Source organism: Neolamprologus multifasciatus, chromosome 7, assembly GCF_963576455.1.
Source record: "Neolamprologus multifasciatus chromosome 7, fNeoMul1.2, whole genome shotgun sequence".
Classification (NCBI taxonomy): Eukaryota; Metazoa; Chordata; class Actinopteri; order Cichliformes; family Cichlidae; genus Neolamprologus; species Neolamprologus multifasciatus.
Window position 1 is genome coordinate 40,460,230 of NC_140445.1, and position 13,528 is coordinate 40,473,757.

Here is a 13,528-nt window from a genome sequence, read left to right on the forward strand (position 1 = left end):
TTTACAAAACTTAATTTACTTAATTATTTTGAGTGTTTGGTTTAAAGTGCACACAAACAGTTTTCAAGCCATATTTCCAACTTGGGAATTAAAAGATGGGATTGGAGTTCATTTACACCTACTTTTCTGGCTGTTATGTTAATTATGTTATGAAACGGCCACAAGCAGTTTCAGTGTCGTCATATGGATCATCTGTTTGACATGTGTTGAATGAGTTGAATATTGCAAGTCATTAATTGATGCATTTAAAAACTAAAAATAAGAAAATCTTGGCTTACTGTCCTTTCTTTCTTTTCTGTCTCATGTTCTCCACCATCCCTCATATCCATGTTTCCTTCTCATCATTGTTTGAACACCAGATTGACAGACAGTGGGTAAGTGCCTCCACCTCGTCATTAACCTTCCTTTCCCCAGCCCTTCCCATTTCCTTGTTAGGAAATCTAAATTAACATCAATAAAATTATGAAGAATGAACAGAAGTTTATTTTAGCTTCCTTTGAACCCTGTAAAGTTGAGCCATTTATTTTGTCCAGTTGATGGTTAATGGTCAGTTAATAGATATGTTGCTATCTGCAAACTCTAAGCATATGAAGCACAGTGAATAAATATGTTCTGCAACTTTGCAGTACCTGGAAAGAGTACCATTACCATTACGTGATATTCATACTCAGGAGATTTGATATTTCTGATGTTTGAGTTGACTCTAGCTAACTTATAAAACTCGGCTAAAACAGCTAATTATAAAAACCGAATTAACGTTAGCCTTTTTTCCTAGAAAATATTTTCATGTTGAGTGTTATGTGAATGTGAAGTTTTGTCAGGATTCTTCAGCATAATAAAGAGTGCCAACCTGAAGATATAAGTTTTGGTTTGGTTTTAAATTAAACAGTCTATTTTGCATTAGACTATTAGCAAAATTAAGCCTGGTCTAACCATACAAACCAATGACTGTAGAAAATATATATTTTCTACAGTCATTAATTCAAACCATTTTAAAGTATGTCGGTAAAACTGGTGGAATGTTGTAAACAGCTTCATGTAAGAACTAGTTTCTTTCATCTAAAAGAAAATACACTTGTAACAGTGTGAAGAAGAATGTCTACCCATCCTTCAGCTGTATGCTAAATGCTAGCCCTGGCATACCACTAGGGGAAAATGTGTATCCCTGAGGGTAACCACCTACCAAATGAAAATGTGATTGCCCAGATCTGATACCTTTGAGGTGAACTGGCCCCTTTTAAGTTGCTTGTAGGGGTTGTGAATGAGCCCCATGTGAGTCTGAACTGAACCCAAACCAACAATTTTCTGTTTAAGTTTTAGATTCTACCGATCTCCAGAAAAGTGTTTGGACGTTCTTAAATCCCTCTGTGCCAAATTCTGCCGTTTTGGAAAAAACTGTGAGGGGTTTGACTGGAAGGCAACACAGAGTCTGTGAAAAGTCCACCCTTGATAAAGACTTCTCTGGTTGATTAACAGTTTTGCTTTTACAAAGCCCATGAAATTGCTAATCAATGTGCTGTTGTTCTGTTGCTGAGCTCATTTAAATGGCGAGGGATGGGAAGAGGGGGGGCTCATATTAAAAATGTGACCTAATTCTGATCTCAGCCAATTCGCAAGGCTGAAGTAGCAGCAGTAGTTACAGCTCAACAGGCAACTAAATGTTTTTAAAAGATATAATTGTTCTTTTCAGTTTTGTGTCGCATATGGCAAAGACCAAACAATTTCTTCTCCTCCTCTCTGCTTTTTTTTAAGGCAGGCATTGTAGGAAAAAGGAAGGAGCAGTAGTGTTAATTGAGGTAAGAAGAAGAAAAAAGAAAAGCTCTTAAGATTTGCTAGGAAGATTCAGAGCACTGAAAGAGAGCTGCCATATTGAAGACTTTTGGAAGGGAAAAAAATTGGCGATGACCTCTCTGGACCCGCAATTTGTCAGCGATCTGTATGCTTTGTTGATTGAAATTTTTAATTTGGGTGTTCTTTAGAAGGCCAGTGAAAGGGCATTGTCGCTAAGAGATGAACCCCCCTGCTGCTGCTACCATTCAGTGCTCAGCCCCTGCATTTTTTCTTTCTCTCTCCTTCCTTGAAGGGAAAAGGGTGCCATAAAAAAATAAAAAAAAAAAAATATATATATATATATATATATATATATATATATATATATATATATATGTATATATATATATGTATATGTGTGTGTGTGTATATATATATAATTATTTTTTTTATTTTAGGGGGTGGCAAACGAGACATGAAATAGTGGATTAATTGAATCTTGTGTGAGACTTTGGTCCTCTCAGCTAGAGCACTGCTTTAGAGGAATACAAGGCTGCTCTAATTGTAGGGAGATGCACAAAAAGTATCCTTCAGATTCCGTCGCGTTTCCAGCACAGATGGGCATATTATTCAGCTGCATAATGCACCCTATTAGCTGCTTAACACAGCAGCGTTACACGGATGGGAAGGTTTTCTAGGCTGTCCTGGGAAGGGGTGCATGTGTGAGGATTTGTTGTAGGTTTTTATTTATTTTGCAGCACAGACAATACTGTTGTATATCAGAGCAGAGGGGTAGTCTGTATTACGTCTGTGTCTGGTCAGTTTCCTGAAAATAACAAATAAATAATGTGACTTTTTGTCCCCCCTACCCTCATCCCTACAGCAACAGTATCACTCCAAAATTGATGTTTTGATTGACGAGGCATTAAAGGACATTATTACATCACTCGTGTCAAAGGTAAACCTCACCTTTACTCTTTTACGCTTTATTATTTCGTATATTTCTCAAAAATATTTTAGTATTCCTTTTTTATAAGATGGAAGGGAGAGGGGTCAAACCATACTCTTTGAAAACCCAGCCTAGCTTTTGTTTGTTTGTTTTGTTTTTCCAGACTTTGGTATTTAGACACTTTTTCTTTTTTCCTTTGATTAATTAATTTCATGCTTTTTTTTGTTAAAGAAATGTGAGTTTCATTTTACAGAAAGGGGGAGCTAATTTTTGTTCTTCTAAAATATTCCAAGAATCTTGAAACAAGATTAGATAATAACTTTCCTCACTATACTCAAGAAAGCAGCTAGAAACCTAATCTTAGAAGTGTCTTTGTGCTCCAACCTGTCTGTAGTTTGCTGCTGTTTTAAACGGTGTCCTCTCCAAGCTCTCAAGATATGATGAAGGGACATTCTTCTCTTCAGTCCTGTCTTTCACAGTGAGTAGCCATGTTTTTGTTCCTGGAAACAGAGTGCTGTGCTGTTATTTCACTGCTTATCCAGGCAACCTGTTATTTGCTGGAAACCAGATCTTTACAGCTGAACTTCAGCATTCTTTTTCTTCATCCTCTTTCCCCCCTTTCTACTCCCCTGGTAGGTGAAAGCTGCTGCGAAATATGTGGAACTCCCTGTGAGTCTGTCTGCCTGCTGTTTTATTGTTCAGCCCATTCATCACATATTTGTGTCTCCATCCACATTGAGATCATTCAAGTTTTGGCTGGAAAATAAAGCAACCTGTAAATGCAAAGTGGCTGCTCTTTGCATAGAGCCTAATGCATCTGCATGTTACTTTTTTTCCACACAGTGTCAAACATATGTGAAAGATAAGGAGGGTCTTTATTCTGTCTGCAATACCAGAAACAAAGATTACATAACAAACCAGCATTTGGCTATCAAGTTGTTAATGAGCTTTTTTAACATCCATTGAAATTTTAGAAGACTTAAGAGTTTAAAAACAATTTCTCAATTCAGTAAAAAGTAAAGAAATTCATACATATCAAACAAAAATTAAATTATGTTCCTTTTTTTTTAACTTGTGTCAGTTTCTAATTAAAGGTTTTTTGACAGGTATGCAAAAGACATTGAATGTGACTGAACAAACTGTTGAGAAGTACTATATATATATATATATATATATATATATATATATATATATATATATATATATATATATATATGTGTGTGTGTGTGTATATATGTATGTGTGTATATAGATAGATAGATAGATAGATAGATATATGTATATATATGGTCAGTTTTGTAAGCAATGCATTGAACTGATAGAGGAGAATTGTTAGTTCAGTGTGTTTGGGTTTCACACTTCAGTACATTATTATTATTGAAAAGATCAAAAGAAAACATAAAAGGGTACAATTCTTTTTTAAATCCTATTTAATTAAGAAAAAAAAAACTTAAATGAAAGGTCACTGATTCCAGATTTTTATATATTTATAGTTTTAAGGAGAGAACAGGAGAACAATCTCAAGCTGCTGTATCTCCCTCTATCCTATAATTCTCTCTGGTTCCTAGCTTACTTCCCTCTCAGCTCCTTCTTCTGGTGAAATTATAATGTAACCCCTACCTTGGCCTTCTGGTCTTTTGTCTAGTGGTAACCTGACATGTGTGCCTCTTTTGGGATAAAGGGCAGGGGGCGGAGCCTTTTGGACTTCACACCTGGTCACAAATACACAAAGCATTCATTTTCCACTGTCTAGTTTTCCTTTGTTTCACTTCATTGTCGTGAGTGGGTCAGTTTATTTATGGCTGATTTCTTTTCCCAAATATAATTTTAGTAAACTTTTTCATTAATACCAACGCACCTTTTTATAGGATTATTAAAAAACGATGAGCTGTAACCATAGTTTATTATATTTAGTTTCTATTGTAGATTTCCAGAATCCCACAGCGTAAGGGTTTTTGTCATTTTATATCTCTTTGTTTTCCACTACTGTTAATAACTATGTGGTGGAAACTGAATCATCAGAATTTTATAAACTTTTTTTTTGTTATATCTCATCACTATATAAGCTAAAACTTGAATGGTGCATTCACAACTGAAGAGCGTCCTAAAAAATGTTAGCTAACGTCTACTAACTAAACGTTACCTCAGCAATGGAGATTTAAGTATGATTTTGGATGGTGCCTGTTAGATGTTGCGGCTAACAACATTTAATGTAAATATGATTGCTTGAAATGTTAGCTAAGCAATGGAAAATAAGATCTGTAAAAATTACATATAAGTTGCTTTATATTTTTATCTTTATCAGCCAAGCATCTAATTTACTTATTATGACAATTATTACATTTGTTGTTTTTGTTGTCATTGTCAAGACTACTCAAAGAAGCCCTACTATTAATTAAAACTTCAATCTTCATGCAGAAGTGGAAAGAAGGAAAATAAAAGGAACACATACGTGCAGAGAAAGCTCTTGAAGCATGTAGTTATGTCAACCAGGCTTTCATCAAATCAGCAAAGATGCGCAAGAAAGAAGATTAGACAACAACTAGGCAGAAACATAACAACATAGTCGTTCCTCATCTTGCAGGTCTGTCAGAGAATCTCAGAGCTTCAGCCACACCTAAAAAATGCTTGATCCCAAGGATAAAACGTCCTTCCCCAGACCTTTTTAACTGGAGAAACCAGCAACTCCATAAATGCATGGCACAGTATAGAAGAGCCACCTTGACATGACAAGATGCAGTTGTACATCTGTGCTATATAAGTCAATCTTTCAAGGATGCCAATGTTCACATTTTGGACTGACAGAGGAGTAAATAACCCCATCTAGTTCCACTATGAACAACCATCATTGAACAGAAGTGGTGGCTTACAGCACCAGCTGTCAGCCACCTACAATACAGTCTTGAGATCCTTTCTCAGGTACCTAAACCCCCACTCACATCTTACATCAGGTGACCTCAATAGCTACCATGGCGGGTGGGGCAAGGTCACACAGTGTTTTCACTTGAAACCTCTCGTGGTAATGACCCAGGCCTTTTTTTGACACCTTGGCTCATGTGATGATGCACATGAGTAATAGTGGGTCAGTGACAACCTCCTAAGGGACAACCCCCACTAGGGTTCAAATACCTGGGACTCTCTAACGTTTGGTTTTACAACTGTAGAAGCCTCTTGCATGAGAGGTGAAACATCTTCAAAATACTTAACGTCCAGTCACCTTCTTTTCAAACTCCTTAGACTTCAATCTTAAATAATCAGAACGGATTAATGGCTGATGTACCACAGGCCCTTAAGGCGGCAGTGCATCTGGAAAGTATTAAAAGGGCTTCACTTGTTCCACATTTTGTCAAGTCACAGCTATATAGTTCAAAAAAGCTTACACAACTAGCCTCATTCATCTATTCACACAAACACTTTCTTCTTTGCCATACACAACATCCACCTGGAAAAAAAATAAATGAACCCAAGGCATGAAATGGAACTGATATCATTGTGAAGTTACTTAATAATTTAATGCCCCATTACCCTGATAACAAAAGGCACCTCCTCCCTCTCCTCTCTTTAGACTTATACCTGCACCGATCAGTACCTGTACAGGTACATATCTTTATTTTAAAATGTTTTTTGTTGCTGTCAAATATTGATAAGTTAACAGACATCCATTATCTAGATGCAGAGAGGATTACTAGTGTTTTAGGTAAAACTAAAGAAACAGTAAAGGAGATTGAGAGAGCAGAACGGGACAACAGTGACGAACTACTTGTATGTGCATTTTCCCTTTTTCTCTGTCTATCCTTTCTATTGCTTAACACGAGAGAATCTCTAATCTTGTTGGCTGGAACTGTGCCGACATCTGTGATCTGTCATGGTGCTTTGTCGCCTCGCCAGAACAAAAGAAAAAGAGGTGAATGACTGTGAAAAGCCTTAAGGGGAGGAGAGGGTAAGGGAAAATTGATGTCTCAAGTGACACCAGGGGCATTTACATGTAGCCAGTGACACACATACACACTCTTAAATGTTGTACCTCATACAGGACAACTGTACTTTGTACACTTTGAACCTGTCCATATATCTGTGGTTGTGTGGCAAATGTGCATAGATGTATAGAAACCTGACTGTTTTTCTTTCATATGTTAAGAAATAGATATTTTTTAATGTGTATCTGCTCATTAGATTGTTTTATGAGAGGCCCAGACTTGACTAGGTCAAAGGCTGACCAGAAACTGCATGTTTTTGCAGAACATGAGGAGCAGACAGAGTGAAACTAAGTTTAGACAGGTTGCCCTGGCAACAGACCTTAGAAAGGGGAAGTTATTGCAAGCTGCACAGGAAGTTTTAGTGTACAGGCATATTAATAAATCAGACACAGAAAAGAGGAACTGAGTAGAAGGAGTTTTGTTTGTAATGAAACTGTGTGTGACGTGTGTGACGTCTGAAGTACCGAAATAACACCATATAAGACACGTGTTGAGCTTGTAATGTTAGAGATCCTGCAATTGGCATTGGGCCTGTGCAGGGGTCTCTCTCTTCCGGAAGATGATTGAATAAAAATAAATATAAATGTTTTAATATACTATGAGTCGGGTTTTCTCTGTTCTATCATGGGGACAAAAGAATCGGGGTTTAATACATACCTAAGTCCAGACTTTATGACCAACCTGAATATTATGCTTTTGGTCTATTATGAGTCTAAGCGGTTTTGACCCACCAAGGCATACTGGTACCAAATGGCACTTTAATAGTTATAAGATATCTAGAGGTGCCGTTTGATGTCTGGGACTAAGTTAACGTGACTTGTCATGGCATCAAGCCAATTCACGCCAATGTATGCAGCACTGATTGGCCTTAATATGTGTTGTTATCAACAGATATTGTTATTCACCTCAAGAGAATGTATGTTCAAGTTCAAAGCGATGTTGCTCCTGGTTTTAACATTTCAACCTGCTTGTGGAACTTTGCTGCACATAATATCTGTGCTAGTAAATGAACTGGCCACCACACATGCAGTAAATCCAGGCCTTGTCATGAGATCTTCAACTCACTACCTCCAGTGGAATTTCACTTGTAAAGTTAGGAACAGCACAGCGGCACGGTGGTTAGCACTGTTGCCGCACAGCAAGAAGGTCCTGAGTTCAATTACACCATCAGACCGGGTCTTTCTGTGTGGAGTTTGCATGTTCTCCCCGTGTTTGCGTGGGTTCCCTCCGGGTACTCCGGCTTCCTCCCACCGTCCAAAGACATGCAGCTTGTGGGGATAGGTTAATTGATTAATCCAAATTGCCCATAGGTGTGAATGTGAGTGTGAATGGTTGTCTGTCTCTGTGAGTTAGCCCTGTGACAGACTGGCGACCTGTCAAGGGTCAGTGTTAGGAAGGTTACTTCCATTACAGATTACAGAATACATGCCCCAAAATGTATTCTGTAATGTATTCCGTTACGTTACTCAATGAGAGTAACGTATTCTGAATACTTTGGATTACTTAATATATTATCATGCTGTTTACAACTACATGAATGTACTATTGCTGTGATTTATTACTGTTACTGAAGGTCCGCGGCTCCGAACCGTAGTAAAGGGACCTCTGACTAATACGGTGGGTTCTGTGTCGGCTCGTAGCCGAAAACTAGCTTTACTTTGTTGTCTGGGTCAACTTTGCTAGCGAGAGACAGAGAGAGGCGTTGAAAGGCTGCTCCAACGGAACTTATTGTTTTTGGAGGAAAACACGAACACGGTGTAGAGTCGAGTCTTAATAGCTTACTTACAACTGGGCTCGTCAGGCGCTCTTCTTGGCTGCAGTGGTTATTATTATATTTACATGCTTCCAGCTCCCGTTCCTGCTCGATGACAACTCGTACTTTTCCACTCTCCTTTTTCTCCCTCCCTCGCTCACAGACACATAACAAGTATGGCAGTCCATTCTCCCTGCAGCACGGACTACACTGCCCACGATGCTACATTCTTTAGAGCTATACCTGTAGCATTCTGCCTATTAGCTTAGCACAACAACAACAAAAAGGCCTCTCTCACCCAGGAAACAGAGAGAGAGCGGCACCCTGTAACCATGGCAACCGTAACGCTGCCACCTGGAACTACAGAATGTAGCTGTCAAACAAAACCCAAACAGTCCTGACCCGCCACAGTATGAAACAGGAAAGTACCGCCGTGCAATCCATTTATTTCAACAAAGTAACTGTATTCTGAATACCACCTTTTTAAACGGTAACTGTAACGGAATACAGTTACTCCTATTTTGTATTTTAAATACGTAACGGCGGTACATGTATTCTGTTACTCCTCAACACTGTCAAGGGTGTGTACCCCGCCTCTCGCCCTATGACAGCTGGGACAGGCTCCAGCACCCCCCGCGACCCTGAAAAGGATAAGTGGAAGCGAATGGATGGATGGAAGTTAGGAACATTTTTTGACTGTAGGGTTTCTCTTCTGCTAAATGGACTGGTTTTATATAGTGTTTCTCTACCATACCTGAGGACTCAAAGGCTTTATACAATTTGCTTCATTCATCTAGTCACACCTATTAATACAAGCACCTTTTTCTGTGTAACATTCACACATTCATAGAGCACTTGTCTATATCTGGCATGCAGACTGGAGTAGATGACCTGCTCAACCTTCTGATATGCAGCCACACCATCAATAGGATTGCTAGATTATTATTGCTATCTTGATAATATGGGTCAATCCATATAAAACTGTAAACGACCAGAAACATCAAAGGGAACAAATGCACTGAAAGAGGATAGGGAGAATACTAAAGCTACTTAAAAACACAGGCAAATTAGGGGAAGTGCATGCACTGGGGAACAACAAAGGAGCAAGTAATCAGGGAAATTATACAAGGGGAAGTCAAACTGAACTCAAGGCACAAATAACTATCAAAATAAAGCAGAAAATAAAACATGGTAAGTAAAAAAATGTTTTTTTTCCTGAAATGAATGAATTTAATACAGGAGAACTGATAAACTATGAATCACCAGAAGACATTCAAAATAAAAAAAATATTACAGCATCAGTTAGAAGCATAAGTGACAAGTTAATACTGTTCAGTATGCATCCACTATAGCATGTGCCTTGCAAAAGTTATGAATCTGAAAGTCGTAAGCAATTTTTGGGACCATAGAAAAGATGTTTTTGAGACTGAGATTGGAGATCACTGCTATTGTTCACAGTCTTAGGATGATAAGAAGAACTTAACCCTGTCAGAGAAGGATTTCAAATATTCTTAAACAAGGCTCTGAATTTCAAAGTATCAAAAATGAGTTTATTAGGAAAAAATATTATCAAGAAAGAATCACAGCTAAAGAATGAACCTGGTATCAAAATGTAGTTAAAAAGGAGAACTTCAAGTGATTTAACTTATTTTAATAAGTCAACTACCCAGATGTTGTTATGATTCCTGCCACCTCCACCTCTCCAGTAGGGACGATGTAGGGTCATAAAATGGGACTGTGCATCAGAGAGCCAATGCTAAAAGACACATCAAAGGTAAAGGTGGGGATGCAGGTGATATCTGACAAAACTGCATTTCTGAACTGAAATCAACAAATACCACAGAAACAGCTGCAAAAATAGTTTTGAAATATATTTGCATCAACATGGGCATGACCTCAAAGTGTCTGCTTGTACATAAGAGACGATACTCATTTGAGTATCATCTTTTACACTTACCTCCCCAGTCACTCTAGTGCCTTATGAGAATTATGACAGGGTTGTCAGTCAGTGGGCTTGGGTAACTTCTTCAGGATGATTATAACACTCCATTCTCTTCTTTTTATCACACACAACAGTCCCCCTGCAGCCATGTGACCCCACTTTAACCTCTTGTGTCTGCAGGTTTTCTTCTTCAGTAGTCGGTCTGAATTACAGCTAATCGTCTCTGACTGACCCCAGTCTGTCATTCTCTGATAGACCTTTGAAACAACTGCTGAGACAGTTTTTACCAGAAGACATTCAACTTACCAGAGAGGTCACATTATCTTCGTCTAAGAGTTACTGTCAAAGTTGAGAAGCTACAATAATCTAATGACTGCTTGATTTTTTTTTCTCTCTTTGGAAAATCACTTGAACAATTAATTTGTCATTTAAGTAGTTGCCAATTAATTTACTGTCAGGCAACTATTTGACAAATAAGTTAATTATGTTAGCTTTGCTGCTCGGGTGTCTGTGTGGGCGAGTGTGTTTAAAAACAGGGATGTATGCTTCATTTGCATGGACCGATGCAGACAAATCACTAAATTGTAATGTCAGGCATAACCTTGGAGGCCTTCACAACTTTGCATATTTTAAAAATTATTTGAGACAACAGTGTGACCTTGTCTGGACTTTGCCCATATTGAGGCTCTTGAAACTTTGTGATATGATTTGATGACTTTTATGCTGTCTTTGATGAAATATTACAATTATAAATATTGAGTCCATATCTAACCTACCTGCCTTTAAGTGAAGCCAGAAGGTTTCTAGTTTTCTTGTGCAGCACAGAAAACAGAATGACAAGTCTCCTCTTGGGCCTAATGCACGTCAGCTCAGAAAACATGGCTGTGAAAGATGTCAAGGCAATTACTATTGGCATTACAGGTGTAGTATCTCCAGACAGCATGTCCAGGGCGGGATTTTTTTTCCTTTTTATCATAGAAACAGCAGGTAACGTTTCCTGAGCGAAAACAATTGTTAGGCTTTGCTTGTAATTGTTGCGGAGAAAATTATTTTAGTAAATCATACACTTTTTATTCACTTCAGAACATATTTATCCTTATAATTGTTTAATTTGCACCCTGTAATTTTAACTGAATGTTTGCCATTTAAATTTAATGTCCACCAATGAAGAGTACAAGCAAGAGTTTCCAGAGCATCTGCGTTTGTCCACTGTGTCAGCCGATCATTTGGAAAGGCACAGACGTATAGAAGTTTTAAATGTGAGAGAAAGACTTCTTAGCTAATGTCAACAGCAGCACAGATTTGTATTACTGAATACTTGACAATCTAAATGTATTATTCCTGGAACTTCAGTAAGCTGTATTAGCCATTAGTAGTCAGAGTATCCAGGAGAACAGTGGGATGCATGTAGTAGTGCTATTTATTAAGTTAATTAAGGGTTCAGTCGGGTTCAAGTCTGTGCTCTGTCGGGGCCACTCAAGAACATTCACAGAGTGGTTCAGAACCCACTCCTTTATTATCTTGGCTGTGTGTTTAGAGTTGTTGACTTGTTGGAAAATGGTCTGCAGACAGTAACTTGGTCTCCATGGCTTGGTTTGTCCTCTGACATGCACTGTCAGCTATGAGACTTTACATTGCCCGGTGTCCTATATGATATATAAGTGCCTATCCAAGTCATGTCCAGTCAACTGAATTTACTACAGGTGGAATTCCAGTAAAGTTGTAAAAACATCTGACAGATGATCAGTGGAAACGGGTATTGTGTTTAGAATTTTGAGGTGGAAAGAAAATGAATTTAATCCATTACAAGAAAAAGACTGTAAGGTGACAAAATGTGGAACAATCGAAGTGGATGCACTGTGGATCCAAAGTGACCAAACAATCAAAAGATCAGTGCATCAAGGTTTATTCACTAAGAGTATTAGCTTGCATTGCTATTTGTTTTCACACTGACAATAGTGTTTGGATGTGTGTTCCACCTCGCTGCATTAAACACTCTACATTTCAGAATGTGTGAAGACCTCATCATGCACAACCAGCTGAGTATCTGCAGATTGCAATCTACCATTATTTTTTGAGTTATTCACATTTAATGCCAGTTATGTCTCGTTTCAACTTTGTGCTAAAAATACTTTTTGTAACATTGTTTGACATTGTATTTTCATGCTCTACCATCCATGAGTTGCCCTCAGGCCTGCCTTTGTCCTGTGTCCTGCAGAAACCAAGGATGGATCTGGCTGACACTTACACTAGTTTTGTACGACAGAACCAGGACATTCTGCACCGTGGTGTCAGTGATGAGCTCTACATTGAGACCGTATTTGATGTAAGTGCAAGTACTGTTTCCAGTTTGCCTGAAATTATGTTCATATTCCTACTTTATTGTTATACATAACTTTCTTTGTTAATCTGTAATTCTGTGTGCAAAAACCTAAAATAGCAAACTGGTCATGTGTAAAGAAATTCTTTTAAAAATTCATTTTATTGTTGTGGTTTTTTGTTAGTTTTTCTTTCTTTTTCTTTTTCTTTTTTTTTTTTACCAGGGTCAGGACAAATCCCCTTATTTTTTCTTCATTTAAAATCAAAATGCTCTTCTGAAAGAGTATGCTAAATGATGCAACAGTCATAGATCTATTTGCATGTGATGTCAAAATTATGTAAAAACATTTAAACTCTAAATGTAAGTTAATCACTGCCTTTCTGTCTTGGGGACATAGTAAGTTAGGTCTAACATTCTCCTCACTATTTCACAGCCAACAGTTGTTTCAGCAGGAATGCTAACGCTTCAAGCAAATCAGCAATATGAAAGTGCATTTGTTCTCAATCAAAAAAACACCACTCCAAGCCAACTTGACGTTTACAAATTTGTTTAAATTGCATATATAGCACAAAATCATACTGAAAGCAATTTCGACAAACTTTACATTGTAAGGTCAATATCCAATAATATTCTCCAAAATTGAGCCCATTCCCTCTGGGCAAGCACTTTGTCATGTTTTAAGGTTATATAGGCTTTGTGTGCCATTCAGCTCTTTGCACATATGTTTCTGTTTCATGTCTCTGTCTCTGTTCTTTGAGCACATGCTTTACCTCTGCTGTTTTGCCTGTCTCTTAACTTTCTGTAGATTCCTAAAGAA

At 37.9% G+C, this 13,528-nt stretch overlaps 1 protein-coding gene across 5 annotated transcripts in view; it reads left to right on the top strand.

Annotated features, from left to right (window-relative positions):
- Positions 1 to 13,528, top strand: part of cadps2 (Ca++-dependent secretion activator 2) — a 149,505-nt gene that overhangs the window by 115,285 nt on the left and 20,692 nt on the right. For 3 of the 5 annotated variants that reach the window (XR_014874911.1, XR_014874912.1, XM_085165254.1), the window contains exons 22-25: positions 360 to 374; positions 2,654 to 2,728; positions 3,114 to 3,197; positions 12,610 to 12,717. Coding sequence is in view for 2 of the 5 variants with exons in the window: in XM_085165254.1 (XP_085021380.1) it covers positions 360 to 374; positions 2,654 to 2,728; positions 3,114 to 3,197; positions 12,610 to 12,717 (282 nt within the window). In the remaining 3 variants the exon portion in view is untranslated. Of the gene's footprint in view, positions 1 to 359; positions 1,797 to 2,653; positions 2,729 to 3,113; positions 3,198 to 3,355; positions 3,389 to 12,609; positions 12,718 to 13,528 lie in introns of those variants that run through there. The other 2 variants (XM_085165256.1, XR_014874913.1) reach the window with 2 other exon arrangements.